Below are 15,075 nucleotides of genomic sequence, written 5' to 3' on the forward strand. Positions count from 1 at the left end.
ACTGGTTTGGGCTGGTATCATCAAAGATGAGCTTGTGGGGCCTTTTCGGGTTGAGGATGGAGTCAAGCTCAACTCCCAGTCCTACTGCCAGTTTCTGGAAGACACCTTCTTCAAGCAGTGGTACAGGAAGAAGTCTGCATCCTTCAAGAAAAACATGATTTTCATGCAGGACAATGCTCCATCACACGCGTCCAAGTAATCCACAGCGTGGCTGGCAAGAAAGGGTATAAAAGAAGAAAATCTAATGACATGGCCTCCTTGTTCACCTGATCTGAACCCCATTGAGAACCTGTGGTCCATCATCAAATGTGAGATTTACAAGGAGGGAAAACAGTACACCTCTCTGAACAGTGTCTGGGAGGCTGTGGTTGCTGCTGCACGCAATGTTGATGGTGAACAGATCAAAACACTGACAGAATCCATGGATGGCAGGCTTTTGAGTGTCCTTGCAAAGAAAGGTGGCTATATTGGTCACCGATTTGTTTTTGTTTTGTTTCTGAATGTCAGAAATGTATATTTGTGAATGTTGAGATGTTATATTGGTTTCACTGGTAAAAATAAATAATTGAAATGGGTATATATTTGTTTTTTGTTAAGTTGCCTAATAATTATGCACAGTAATAGTCACCTGCACACACAGATATCCCCCTAAAATAGCTAAAACTAAAAACAAACTAAAAACTACTTCCAAAACTATTCAGCTTTGATATTAATGAGTTTTTTGGGTTCATTGAGAACATGGTTGTTGTTCAATAATAAAATTAATCCTCAAAATACAACTTGCCTAATAATTCTGCACTCCCTGTATATTAGCCAAGTCCTACAACCACTTTTACAAACCTCCAAAATCCAGCCATGTGCGTGGTCAGACCACTCTATCTTGTCCTTATATCTTGAGGGATTCATAGATACACATAGAGCAAGATCCTGGACTTATGATCCGACACGTTTAAAAAATCCCACACATAGAGATAAATACATCAAGTCACAGACTGATTATTGGGAACTCAATAAAGGAACTACACTAAATCCTCTGTCCCCCTGGGCGGCACACAAAACATATATGCGAGGATTATTCATCCAGGACAAATCCACCAGTAACAAGCAATATAGAGCTCAAATTTCACAACTTCACACAGAAATCTCTGATCTAGAGAAACTCCATAAGACTACCCAAAGAAAAGACATTTTAACTACTCTGACAGCTAAAAGAGACGCTTTAGCCAACATCCTAAATACCCATTCTATCAGGGCTATACAGAAACTAAATACACAATACTACATCTATAAAGATAAGCCAGACAAATTTTTGGCGAACAAACTCAGAGATAGATGCAAAGCGTCTATTATTCCTTCTATATTAACAACGAATGGCACTTTAGTTTCAAACCCCCAACTTATCGCGGATACATTTGCGGACTTTTATGGGCAGTTATACAACGGTAATAAGGTCAATTACACAAACACCACAGAATCCCAAACATTGCAGTTTCTATAAGAAGCAAATTTACACACAATTACAACAGAAGACCTAGACAAACTAAACGCACCAGTTTCTAGAGTAGAGGTCCTGAAGGTCATTAAAGACCTCAATAGTGAAAAAGGGTGTGTGTACAAGCGCTAAGGTAATCCCCAAGCTGTATCCAAACAGAGATCCTAACCAACCTCCAAAAAATATGCACAAGTAGTAAGAAGTGAATACAGCGCCAACAAGAGGCCAAGGGATAAATATACTCACAGAGAGATAAAAGAAGATTATTTAATGAACCATGTTAAAAAGCATCAGTAATAAAAGACTATATATAAAAAATGTAAAAAGCACATATAAATAAAATTACAAATACAGGAATATCTTACAGAAGCGGCTCAAAGGGCCAAAGCTGATAATTACAATAAAAACAGAGGTAATAACAGGTGATCAGTGTGAGTGGTACACCAGAATAAGAGTGTATACTGATAAAACAGAATTAGCTTAAGTACAACTGTAGCAAGTGCATCAAGCAAAAAACTAATAAACAATAATACAAACAATAGTGTTCAAAATTAGTGTTACAAAAATAGTGTTCCAAAAAATAGAAAAATGCACTGCAGTGCAAAAAAAGGGGGTAGCAAAATAATTGTATAGATACAATCAAATAGTGAGTGAGTGCAAATGGATATAAAAATGCTAGCTACTTAATCCAGTGAGGTTAAGATATAATTGAATAAAATACACAATATGCAATAACATAAAAAATAAAAAATAATAAAATATAAAATATAATCCAAAAAAGTGTTCAAAAAGTTGATCAACAAATGTTAGTGAAGAACAAAAATAAGTCAATCAAAACTAAAAAATGGGTGATGAAAAGCAAGGTGAAAGTGAGGAAATTGATTCCTTCCAATGTTAGTTACTTTAACAGATCCAAATTCCTGAGTGTGGTTGCTGAAGTAGCTGAATGGATCCTAGCACCTGTCAGCTGCTCCTATGGTATCCTAAAAAGTGTCCCTGTAAAAAAAAAGAAATTCACAACATAGTGTATCCAATATGAGAATGAAGTAAAGATTAAAGTAATGCTTACCAATATGTCAACGCGTTTCTGCCCTCAAAAAAGGGCCTTTCTCAAGACTAGAATATTGGTAATGGCAGCTGGCCTTATATACAGTTTAGAAGTAGCCTATATGGTAGTTTAATTGATTAATTGTATTGTTTGGGCGCCAAATCCCTCCACAGGAAGTGGAGGGATTTGGCGCCCAAACAATACAATTAATCAATTAAACTACCATATAGGCTACTTCTAAACTGTATATAAGGCCAGCTGCCATTACCAATATTCTAGTCTTGAGAAAGGCCCTTTTTTGAGGGCAGAAACGCGTTGACATATTGGTAAGCATTACTTTAATCTTTACTTCATTCTCATATTGGATACACTATGTTGTGAATTTCTTTTTTTTTACAGGGACACTTTTTAGGATACCATAGGAGCAGCTGACAGGTGCTAGGATCCATTCAGCTACTTCAGCAACCACACTCAGGAATTTGGATCTGTTAAAGTAACTAACATTGGAAGGAATCAATTTCCTCACTTTCACCTTGCTTTTCATCACCCATTTTTTCCATTTTTTAGTTTTGATTGACTTATTTTTGTTCTTCACTAACATTTGTTGATCAACTTTTTGAACACTTTTTTGGATTATATTTTATATTTTATTATTTTTTATTTTTTATGTTATTGCATATTGTGTATTTTATTCAATTATATCTTAACCTCACTGGATTAAGTAGCTAGCATTTTTATATCCATTTGCACTCACTCACTATTTGATTGTATCTATACAATTATTTTGCTACCCCCTTTTTTTGCACTGCAGTGCATTTTTCTATTTTTTGGAACACTATTTTTGTAACACTAATTTTGAACACTATTGTTTGTATTATTGTTTATTAGTTTTTTGCTTGATGCACTTGCTACAGTTGTACTTAGGCTAATTCTGTTTTATCAGTATACACTCTTATTCTGGTGTACCACTCACACTGATCACCTGTTATTACCTCTGTTTTTATTGTAATTATCAGCTTTGGCCCTTTGAGCCGCTTCTGTAAGATATTCCTGTATTTGTAATTTTATTTATATGTGCTTTTTACATTTTTTATATATAGTCTTTTATTACTGATGCTTTTTAACATGGTTCATTAAATAATCTTCTTTTATCTCTCTGTGAGTATATTTATCCCTTGGCCTCTTGTTGGCGCTGTATTCACTTCTTACTACTTGTGCATTAAAGACCTCAAGACAGGAAAGGCAGCAGGGACCGATGGATTTGCAGGAGAATACTATAAATCATTCAAAGAAATACTAGCTCCACACCTCACAGATCTGTGTAATTTAATTCTAGAGGGGCACACTATCCCAGAAGATATGCTGCAAGCCAAAATAATTGTAATTCCCAAACCCGGCAAAAATCATAACTTATGCGCGAATTATCGCCCCATTTCGCTTATCAATCAAGATATGAAAATCGTCACGAAAATTTAAGCTAATAGATTACATATTCTGCCAAAATTAATTCACCCTGATCAGGTGGGCTTTGTAACAGAGAAGCACCAGACAATGTGCGACGACTTTTAAACATCATAGATTATGTGGGAGATACTGGGATGCCTTCTCTGCTCCTCTCCCTGGATGCGGAGAAGGCATTCGATAGAGTGGACTGGAGATATATGTCGGCGGTATTACATCAGATGGGATTCAGAGGGGCCTTTGTTACGGCTATAAAGGCTATCTATTCCAATCCAACAGCCCAAGTGTCAATTTCAGGTTACAAATCTAAGATCTTCCCAATACTCAATGGCACGAGGCAGGGGTGCCCACTATCCCCTCTTTTATTCGCGATTTGCATAGAACCTCTGGCAGCAAGAATCAGATTAGACCCAGATATTTCAGGAGTTAAAATTAAAAATCAAGAATACAAATCAACACTTTTTGCAGATGATATTCTTTTAACTTTGTCCAAGCCCCTCACTTCACTAACAAATTATACACTCTTCTAGACCAGTTCTCTCAAATTTCAGGATACAAAATTAATTTAGATAAATGCGAAGCAATATCTCTAGGACTACCACAACATACCAAAAAAAACATTGAAATTAACTTTCAAATTAGATGGGCTAATCACTCGCTCAAATACTTGGGAATACATTTAACACCTAATATTAATCAACTATACAAATATAATTATGAACCCCTCTATAAAGAGATAAGAAAGAAACTACTTAAATGGAAAACATATAACTTCTCGTGGTTAGGCAGACTGGCGTCTGTCAAGATGACCATTTTACCCCAGATATTATATCTTTTTAGGACTCCACATCCAAACCCCACTAAAAGACCTAAAGACATTACAAAAAGACATAATAGCATTTATTAGAGGAAACAAAACGGCACGGATAGTATCCACACTCATTCTGAGACACAGACAATTGGGTGGAGTGGGTGCGCCCAACATTATAGATTATTATAGAGCAGCGAGGTTAGCTCAGACAGCTCTAATAGGAAACAGATCTGGGGATATCATTTGGACTGACCTGGAAGCCAAGCTAAGGGATTCTTTATACTCAGACAATATCTTATGGAAGGACTATACCTCAAAAGAGATTTCAAACAAACCTGGCTTACAGGTCACATTGTATACATCTCAGATGTGGTCCTTCCTGACTAAACGACAGAATCTGCTACCCAAACAAACATTAGTACGTCCTATAAGATCCTTAACCCCAATAGACTTACATGTTACAATTGATAAATGGTCCAATAAAGGACTGTACAGAGTAGCAGACTGGATGGACGGTAGAAAACCCAAAACATTTAATCAGATTTAGACACAACTCGATACAATAAAGCTACAATGGTTCCAGTACCTACAGGTTAACTCAGTGATCTGCAAATACATTAGAGACAACCAGCCAGTCACCACTACTTCGTTAGAGAGCCTACTCAAATCATCGCACAGACCTAAAGGGGCCATATCCAAATTATACATACAAATACAATCAGTTGGTAATCCACATAAGTTTAAATTATTCATTAATTGGGAATCAGATCTAAATATCTACAAAGATAGGGGAGGGTGGGACGATGTGTTTCATTCTGCTGCAAGGGATTACTGAGTACTGATTTGAGAGAAAATACGATTAAGACCATGTTCAGATGGTACCTGACCCCGACTAAAACAGCACATATGTCTGCTAGTCACAACAAATACTGTTATAGGGGATGTGGGGAAATAGGTTCCTATTACCATATGTGGTGGGAATGTAGGGAAATACAGGGCATCTGGAACAAAACTTCTGACCTACTCAGCTCGATCCTAGAGGACACTATCTGCCTAGCACCAACCCATGCATTGCTACACATACCCCTACCCAAATTTAACAAACAGATAAATACGTTCATCAAAATCATATGCACAGTCACTAGAATAAGTATTGCAAAATATTGGAAGGTTTCGCCCCCCCCCTGGGAAGAGGTTTTAAACAGGATTTCTCTAACATACCGAATGTATGAGTCTGCATCACAAGTACTGGACACACAGACACAATTCGAGAAGATCTGGTTTTACTGGACACTAAATAATAGACCTAACACCTGAACTCAACCTTCTCTTTGTTGGTTGGGGGAGGGTACCAGCAGCCGCTGACCCGTGAGGGAGGACACACTGGGAGGCAACTCTCGGCAATCAAAGCAAATTTTTCTCTTTTTTTTTTCCTTTCTCTTTCTTTTTTCTTCCTTTCCATCTCAGGTTCACAGTAACCTTAATTTCTCTAACCCAAGTTAGATACAAGGCGAATCAGAGAAGTCTTCTAGAATATAACTTGGGATCTTCTTGTTTTTATCTTGTTATAGTTAGAAAAGTTTAGAATTTCATATGTTATAGGTTTCTTAAAAAGCTACTTAGAGATAACAAATTTTGAATCCACCTGGTTGATTGTAAAACTGTTAACCTCATTCCAGCTATCTGTATAATGACTTTACCTTTAAAATGCTCGAGATAAGGGTGGTAAATGGATGTGATGTTATATGATGCTATAATCTCAATAAAAAAATATTTAAACATAAAAAAAAAAAATATTATGATTTTAATGTAGTTTTTTTAAACACTAAAGGACAAGCTGATTATTTTTCAACAAATACTATGCATGGGAGAGTACCCCAGGAAAAAAAAAAAAAGATGTTATCACTAGCAGTCCTCCATTCAATTTTGAAGGCCTAAATATGTAGGTTCATTTAGTCCTATTTAGACAGCCATAGAGTGTTACACAGGCTCAACAAATCACAGAACATTAAAAAAACAAGTAATGAGCTTTCTCAAAAAGACACCATGTGGAGCTGTATAGTTCTTATAGAAAATACACTATGGGCGATACAAAAATGCTCTGAAAAAGGTGGTTTATGCTTCTCTTGCAACCTTAATCTCATGAGAATTTAAAAAAATAAATAACATAATTTATGTAAGAACTTACCTGATAAATTCATTTCTTTCATATTAGCAAGAGTCCATGAGCTAGTGACGTATGGGATATACATTCCTACCAGGAGGGGCAAAGTTTCCCAAACCTTAAAATGCCTATAAATACACCCCTCACAACACCCACAATTCAGTTTAACGAATAGCCAAGAAGTGGGGTGATAAGAAAGGAGTGAAAGCATAAAAAAAAATATAAGGAATTGGAATAATTGTGCTTTATACAAGAAAATCATAACCACCACAAAAAAGGGGTGGGCCTCATGGACTCTTGCTAATATGAAAGAAATGAATTTATCAGGTAAGTTCTTACATAAATTATGTTTTCTTTCATGTAATTAGCAAGAGTCCATGAGCTAGTGACGTATGGGATAATAAATACCCAAGATGTGGAACTTCCACGCAAGAGTCACTAGAGAGGGAGGGATAAAATAAAGACAGCCAATTCCGCTGAAAAATTAATCCACTACCCAAATCAAAAAAGTTTCAATTTTTATAATGAAAAAAAAAAATGAAATTATAAGCAGAAGAATCAAACTGAGACAGCTGCCTGAAGTACCATTCTACCAAAACTGCTTTTAAAGAAGAGAAAACATCAAAATGGTAGAACAAAGTAAAAGTATGCAAAGATTACCAAGTCATTGCTTTGCAAAGCTGATCAACAGAAGCTTCATTCTTAAAATGCCCAGGAAGTAGAAACTTACCTAGTAGAATGAGCCGTAATCCTCCGAGGCGGGAATCCACCCGACTCCAAATAAGCATGATGAATCAAAAGTTCAGCAAGATGCCAAAAAAATGGCAGAAGCTTTTTGACCTTCCTAAAACCAGAAAAGATAAAAAATAGACTAGAAGTCTATCTGAAATCTGAATAGCTTCAACATAGAATTTAAAAAAAACTCTTACCATATCCAAAGAAAGTAAGAATCTCACCAAAGAAGTCTTAGGAAAAAAATAATTCCTCCCTAATGTTTGTTAGAATTTACAACTTTAGGTAAGAATTGAAATGAGGACAGCAAAAACCACCTTATCCTGATGAAAATAATCAGAAAAGAGATTCACAAGAAAGAACAGATAATTCAAAAACTGTTCTAGCTGAAGAGATGTCCAAAAAGAACAATACTTTCCATGAAAGTAATTAATGTCCAGAGCAAGCATATACTCAAATAGAAGAGCCTGAAAAACTTTCAGAACCCAATTAAGACTCCAAGGAGGAGAAATTGGCTTAATGGCAGGTTTGATACGAATCAAAACCTGAACAAAATTATGAATATCAGGAAGTAACACTGCCTTATCCTGATGAAAAATCAGAAAAGGATATTCACAAAAAAAGAGCAGATAACTTAAAAACTCTTCTAGCAGAAGAAATAACCAAAAGGAACAATACTTTTCCAAGAAAGTAATTTAATGTTCAGAAAATGCATAGTTTCATACGGAGGAGCCTGTAAAGCCCTCAGCACCAAATTGAGGACTCCAAAGAGGAGAGATTGAATTAATGACAGGCTTGATACGGACCAAAGCCTGTACAAAACAATGAATATCAGGATGATTAGCAATCTTTCTGTGAAAAAAGAACAGAAAGAGTAGAGATTTGTCCTAACAAAGAACTGAAGACAAAACCTTATCCAAACCAACCTGAAAAAATAATAAAATTCTATGAATTTTAAAAGAATGCCAAGAAAAGTAGGTCTTCCAGACTTAATAATAAATCTTTCTAGAGAAAGATTTATGAGCCTGAAACATAGTATTAATCAATGAGTCAGAGAAACCTCTATGACTAAAAACCAAGCGTTCAATCTCCATCCCTTCAAATTTTAATGATTTGAGATCCTGATGGAAAAAATGGGCCTTGAGAAAGAAGGTTTGGTTTAAACGGAAGTGTCCAAGGTTGGCAACTGGCCATCCGAATGAGATCCACATACCAAAACCTGAGAGGCCATGCTGGAGCCACCAGCATAACAAACAAATACTCCATAAGAATTTTGGAAATCACTTTAGAAGAAGAACTAGAGGCGGAAAGAAATAGGCAAAAAGATAATTCCAAAGAAATGTCAATGCATACACTACTTCCGCCTGAAGATCCCCGGACATGAATAGGCCCCTGGGAAGTTCTTTATTCAGATGAGATGCCAACAGATCTATTTCTAGAAATGCTCACATCTGAAAAATTGAAAAACATATCTGGGTAAGAGAGACCATTCTCCCGAAAGTAAAGCTTGATTAACAGAGATAATCCGCTTCCCAAATATCTATACCTGGGAAAAAAAACACAGAATTTAGATAGGAGCTGGATTTAGCCTAAGCTAATATCCGAGACACTTCTGTCACAGCCTAAGGACTGATAGTCCTACCCTGATGATTGACATACAGCATAGTTGTGATATTGTCTGAAAAACAATAAACGTCTCTTCTTCAAAAAGAAACTAACTGAAAAATTCTGAGAAAGCACAGAGTTCTAAATATCAAACGGTAATCTCGCCTCCTGAGATTTCCAAACCCCTTGTGCTGACAGAGATCCTCAGACAGCCTCCCAACCAAAAAGACTCACATCTGTAGAGATCATGGTCCAGGTTGAAAGAAACGAAGAGACCTGTAGAACTAAATGATGGTGATCTTAACCACCAAATCAAGAGAGATAAATATTAGGATTCGAAGATTTAAAATGCGAAATCCTAGAATCCCTGCACCATAATTCAGCATAAAAGACAGGAAAGGTTCTTTCTATTGAAAATGAGCAAAGGGAATTGAATCCAATGCTGTGGCCATAAGACCTAAAACTTCTATGCATATATAGCAACTGAAGGAAATAGAGACTAAAGGTACCGACAGACGGAACCCAATAAAATTGTCCCTTGTCTGATAGAGACAAAGACAGTGACACAAACTATCTGGAAACCTAAAAAAGGTGACCCTTGTGTGAGGAATCAAGAGCTTTTGAAAAAAAAGATCCTCTAACTATGTCCTGGAAGAACAAAAGTGAATCATATGAGATTCCGCATCCTCAGAAAATAATCTGAATGAAAACAGAAAAATGAAAATATGCATTTATTGTATCTAATGAAAACAAATAATGCTATCACTGACCAAAAAAAGGCAGAATAGTTTGAATAAAACTCCAAAACCCAGTTCCTAAAAATGGAACTGGAAGAAATACCCCAGAAGATTCCAGGTCTGAGCAGCGCTTGAACCCCACGGGTGATCAGCCATGCTTCAACAGTACCCAAAATATATAGGACCGAAACACACTTAAAGTGTTAGCCTTACTGGAATAAAATCAAAGAAATTTGGACCGAATAGAACCAAATAAATTTAAAAAAAAGTCTTAACCTGCCCCTTGCCAGCCAAGCTGGAATACGGCACATACATCGCAATTTTAGGGAGCTGATTTCGAACTGAAAAATTTCCAATTAAAAACATGTTACTTGGGAAAGAATTCAGGAATTCGTTCCTTAATAAGAACAACCAAACTAGTATAAGCTTAAAGTTTTAGTCTTAGAACTCAATCTTGAAGCCCAGAGTAACAGTAAAGAATTGAATCCAATTATAAAACAAATAATTGATTATCTTAGAACAAAATAAATATGGATTTTTAGAAATTACAAAATTCTTCTAGCTAAAACAGCTAAAGACATAGATTAAACCTCATTTGCGAAAATATTCAATAAAATGAAGACACAAATGAAATTATTAGCATGATAGTCCAGTTAAAGGACCAGTCAATACAGTGGACTTGCATAAACAATAAATGCAAAACAACAAGACAAATGCAACAGCACCTAGTCTAGTAAATTTTGTCCCTTTAACAATGCTAAAATAAATCATAATCTGATACTTGATCTTAAAAGTAAACAGAAAAAATGAAGCAATTGCAACATCCAAATAAATCACTGGTCCAAGAAAAGTACCTGAAACTAAATAATCTTCCATAAATAAGATACAACCATCTAAAGGAAAATAAATACTATTTTGCTATAGAAACAATAGCATAATTAGTAGGAGTAGAGATAGCCCCAATAAATTGGAGAACCCTCCAAATTGAATATAACTGCCGGCAAAGAATATAGTTTAAAACCTTTGAAGAAGGAATAAAAGAAAATTCTCAGCCCATTCCATTCCCTAGTATGAGGAATTGGAAAAAAACCTCTGAAAACACAGAAGAATAAATAAGCAGAAATAGTGTTAGCTAGTCTTGAAAAAGAACTAGTTACCTTAATATCCAAAATAATCAACACCTTTTCAACAAAGAACAAATGTACTTTAATAAAAAAATAAAATAAAAAAGTAGATTTGTTAGTGTCAATATCTGATGAAGAAAATTCTGAATGAGAAAAAACATCATCAGAGAAGGATAAATCAGTATGTTGTTGGTCATTTGAAACTTCAATAATTAAAAAAGAAGTTTGAAAAAGACCTAAAATTTTTTTTTAGAAGGCACGATGTCAGACAAAGCCTTTAAAATAGAATAAGAAAAATATTTCTTATAAATCTTCTAAATATTTCTTGTACATAAGATGTAAAAAGAATGGCAATATATAAAGCATAAATACTAATGGATTCTGCATGTAAAAGATTATCATGATAACTTATTACAAACCATAGCTAAAGATAAACATTCATAACATTTAAAATAAATGAACTTAGGTTTGGTAGGACTGAACTCAGTCAACAGGAATCCTCTTAGATTGTTTTGAAACAGGAACAGTGAAGTCTTGCAATATGTAATAGAACAAAACAATATTTAAAGCAAAATTATCAAATTCCTTAAATGACAGTTTCAGGAATGGGACAAGAATGCAAAATAATAAGCTTCTAGAAACCAGAAGCAATAAAAAAGTGAGGTTTAAATAATGTGAGGAAAAAAAGTGAAACAAAAAATACGCCCACATTTTTTGGCGCCAAATATGACGCCCACATTATTGGCGCTAAATACAACGCCCACATATTTGGCGCCAAGTATGACGCCACATCCTCTGACGCCAGAACCGACGCCCACATTTTTTGGCGCAAAAAAAATGTCTAAATACACATGCGTCAAAAATTACGTATTAACAGAATACAAGTTCCGGCGTCAGCTACGGCGCCGGAAATGACGAAATTTTTGCGCCAAAAAAGTCAGCGCCAAGAATGACGCAATAAAAAGAAACATTTTCTGCCCCCGCGAGCCTAACAGCACACAGGGAAAAATGATCAATTGAAAATTTTCAAGGTAAAGAAAAATAAATTGAATTAAAATGCATTATCCCAAATAATGAAACTGACAGTCTGAATTTTAAAGGAATACTGATTATCCTGAATCATGGCAAATATAAGTTTAAAGACATATATTTAGAACTTTACATAGAAAGTGCCCAACCATAGCTTAGAGTGTCATAATAAAATAAGACTTACTTACCCTAAGACACTCATCTACATATAGTAGATAGCCAAACCAGTACTGAAACGAGAATCAGTAGAGGTAATGGTATATAAGAGTATATCGTCGATCTGAAAAGGGAGGTAAGAGATGAATCTCTACGACCGATAACAGAGAACCTATGAAATAGATCCCGTAGAAGGAAACCATTGAATTCAAATAGGTAATACTCTCTTCACATCCCTCTGACATTCACTGCACTCTGAGAGGAAAATCGGGCTCCAGCCTGCTGCGAAGAGCATATCAACGTAGAATCTAGCACAAACTTACTTCACCACCTCCATGGGAGGCAAAGTTTGTAAAAACTCAATTGTGGGTGTGGTGAGGGGTGTATTTATAGGCATTTTAAGGTTTGGGAAAATGTGCCCCTCCTGGTAGGAATGTATATCCCATACGTCACTAGCTCATGGACTCTTGCTAATTACATGAAAGAAAAAAAAATATTGGGGTTTTGCTCAAGAAAGCTCTACCCAATTGTCAGAAAAATCAAAAGATGAGGCAACCTGTATTTGTACATTTGACACAGAATAACCCATTAAGCAGGGACCTCATATGCACTATGATCTGTACTTTATATAATAAAATGCACTTGTACCTTTCCATTTGTGCTGTCAAACTATAAAAAGTGCTATGTACTTTTAAAGATGAAAGTGCTCCTGCTGAAAGTGAGCAGACTACGTTCAATGCACTTCTAACTGTGCTACTAATACTGAACCCTGTTCTTACAAATATTTGCACTTCTCTACTCAGAAATATGTCTCTTTAGCACACAATGTATACGAGTACGCTCTGAAACTTTGGTCATATAGTTATATAACAGGTGCCTGGTTGAGAAATCATTAGTAGTTATTCCATACTACCAGGCTTATTAAGATTATTTACCATCTGGTTGAAACATAGTCTGTGTAAGGCGGTCTTGATCTAGTTTCTCGAGCTAGTCCAAAGTCAGCTATTTTCACAAGTTCTGGACCCATACAAAGGAGGTTTTCAGGTTTTAAGTCCCTGTGAAAGAACCCTGCAAGGCAACGAGAATGGAAATAACAAAGGCCATAATGGGAACAATAGCAAATCAAAAGATATTTTTCCCCTTTGTGCTGTACAATAATCTGATTTTTTTTGCACAACAAAAAACAAACATACGGGCTCAACAGTATCCATCCCATAAAAAACAAACAAAAAAAACTATGTTCTAGTATGAAAATTCCAAATTTAGGCTAATACTAGAGTGAGATATTATGGGGGCATGAGAAGTAAATTGAGAAAGATGTGAAAGGGAAATAAAAGACTGGCGGGGGGGGCAGGAGAGAAAGATTAGAGGATAAATGAGAAACAGCAAAAACATAAAAAGGTACGTGTTAAACTGTATCCACCGATATGTCATTTTATTTTGCTATGAAACCAGGTAAATGAGTGTATGTGAGAGATTACTTGAGAAGGCACAAAGATACATTTAAACAAAAACGCTTATTTACGTTTGATAATGGTGGAATCTAGGTAGATAAATCCAGGCATTTTTTTTAAGTTTCAATTGTTACAAATATTTTTGATATTCTTTCTCTCTTCATAACCCATATAAATGCCTGGCATGTTATCAAAAAAAGGTATAACAATGGATAGACATTAAATATAAAAAGAAAAAAACAGAAAACTTTAGCAGACGTCATATAAAGCTGTTCTTATGTGACTTTAAGTTGGACAAGTATAAGGCTTTAGTGGAAATTTGGATAAATTGGAGATTCTGGGACTGAAAATAGTCAAATTTTGTCATTAAATAAGCTCCAAATTGCCTATCAGAACAACATAATACACAGTTATTGCGTAGAGCAGTGCACAACCTCATTTACAGTTAGTTCTAATTGGTCATAATCAAAGACCACCATTTTTATTTTCTATGTAGGAATTTTACAATTACTCTTTAAAAACATAATTTATGTAAGAACTTACCTGATAAATTCATTTCTTTCATATTAGCAAGAGTCCATGAGCTAGTGACATATGGGATATACATTCCTACCAGGAGGGGCAAAGTTTCCCAAACCTCAAAATGCCTATAAATACACCCCTCACCACACCCACAATTCAGTTTAACGAATAGCCAAGAAGTGGGGTGATAAAAAAGTGCGAAAGCATATAAAATAAGGAATTGGAATAATTGTGCTTTATACAAAATCATAACCACCACAAAAAAGGGCGGGCCTCATGGACTCTTGCTAATATGAAAGAAATTAATTTATCAGGTAAGTTCTTACATAAATTATGTTTTCTTTCATGTAATTAGCAAGAGTCCATGAGCTAGTGACATATGGGATAATGACTACCCAAGATGTGGATCTTTCCACACAAGAGTCACTAGAGAGGGAGGGATAAAATAAAGACAGCCAATTCCTGCTGAAAATAATCCACACCCAAAATAAAGTTTAATGAAAAATATAAGCAGAAGATTCAAACTGAAACCGCTGCCTGAAGTACTTTTCTACCAAAAACTGCTTCAGAAGAAGAAAATACATCAAAATGGTAGAATTTAGTAAAAGTATGCAAAGAGGACCAAGTTGCTGCTTTGCAAATCTGATCAACCGAAGCTTCATTCCTAAACGCCCAGGAAGTAGAAACTGACCTAGTAGAATGAGCTGTAATTCTCTGAGGCGGAGTTTTACCCGACTCAA

The 15,075-nt window shown here is 35.5% G+C and overlaps 1 protein-coding gene across 1 annotated transcript in view; it reads right to left on the reverse strand.

The window, feature by feature from the left end:
• Positions 1-15,075, reverse strand: part of CILK1 (ciliogenesis associated kinase 1) — a 249,510-nt gene that overhangs the window by 170,733 nt on the left and 63,702 nt on the right. Inside the window, exon 6 of the mRNA XM_053710380.1 lies at positions 13,295-13,427. Coding sequence (XP_053566355.1) covers positions 13,295-13,427 — 133 coding nt within the window. The remainder of the gene's footprint in view (positions 1-13,294; positions 13,428-15,075) is intronic.

Source organism: Bombina bombina, chromosome 4, assembly GCF_027579735.1.
Source record: "Bombina bombina isolate aBomBom1 chromosome 4, aBomBom1.pri, whole genome shotgun sequence".
NCBI lineage: Eukaryota > Metazoa > Chordata > Amphibia > Anura > Bombinatoridae > Bombina > Bombina bombina.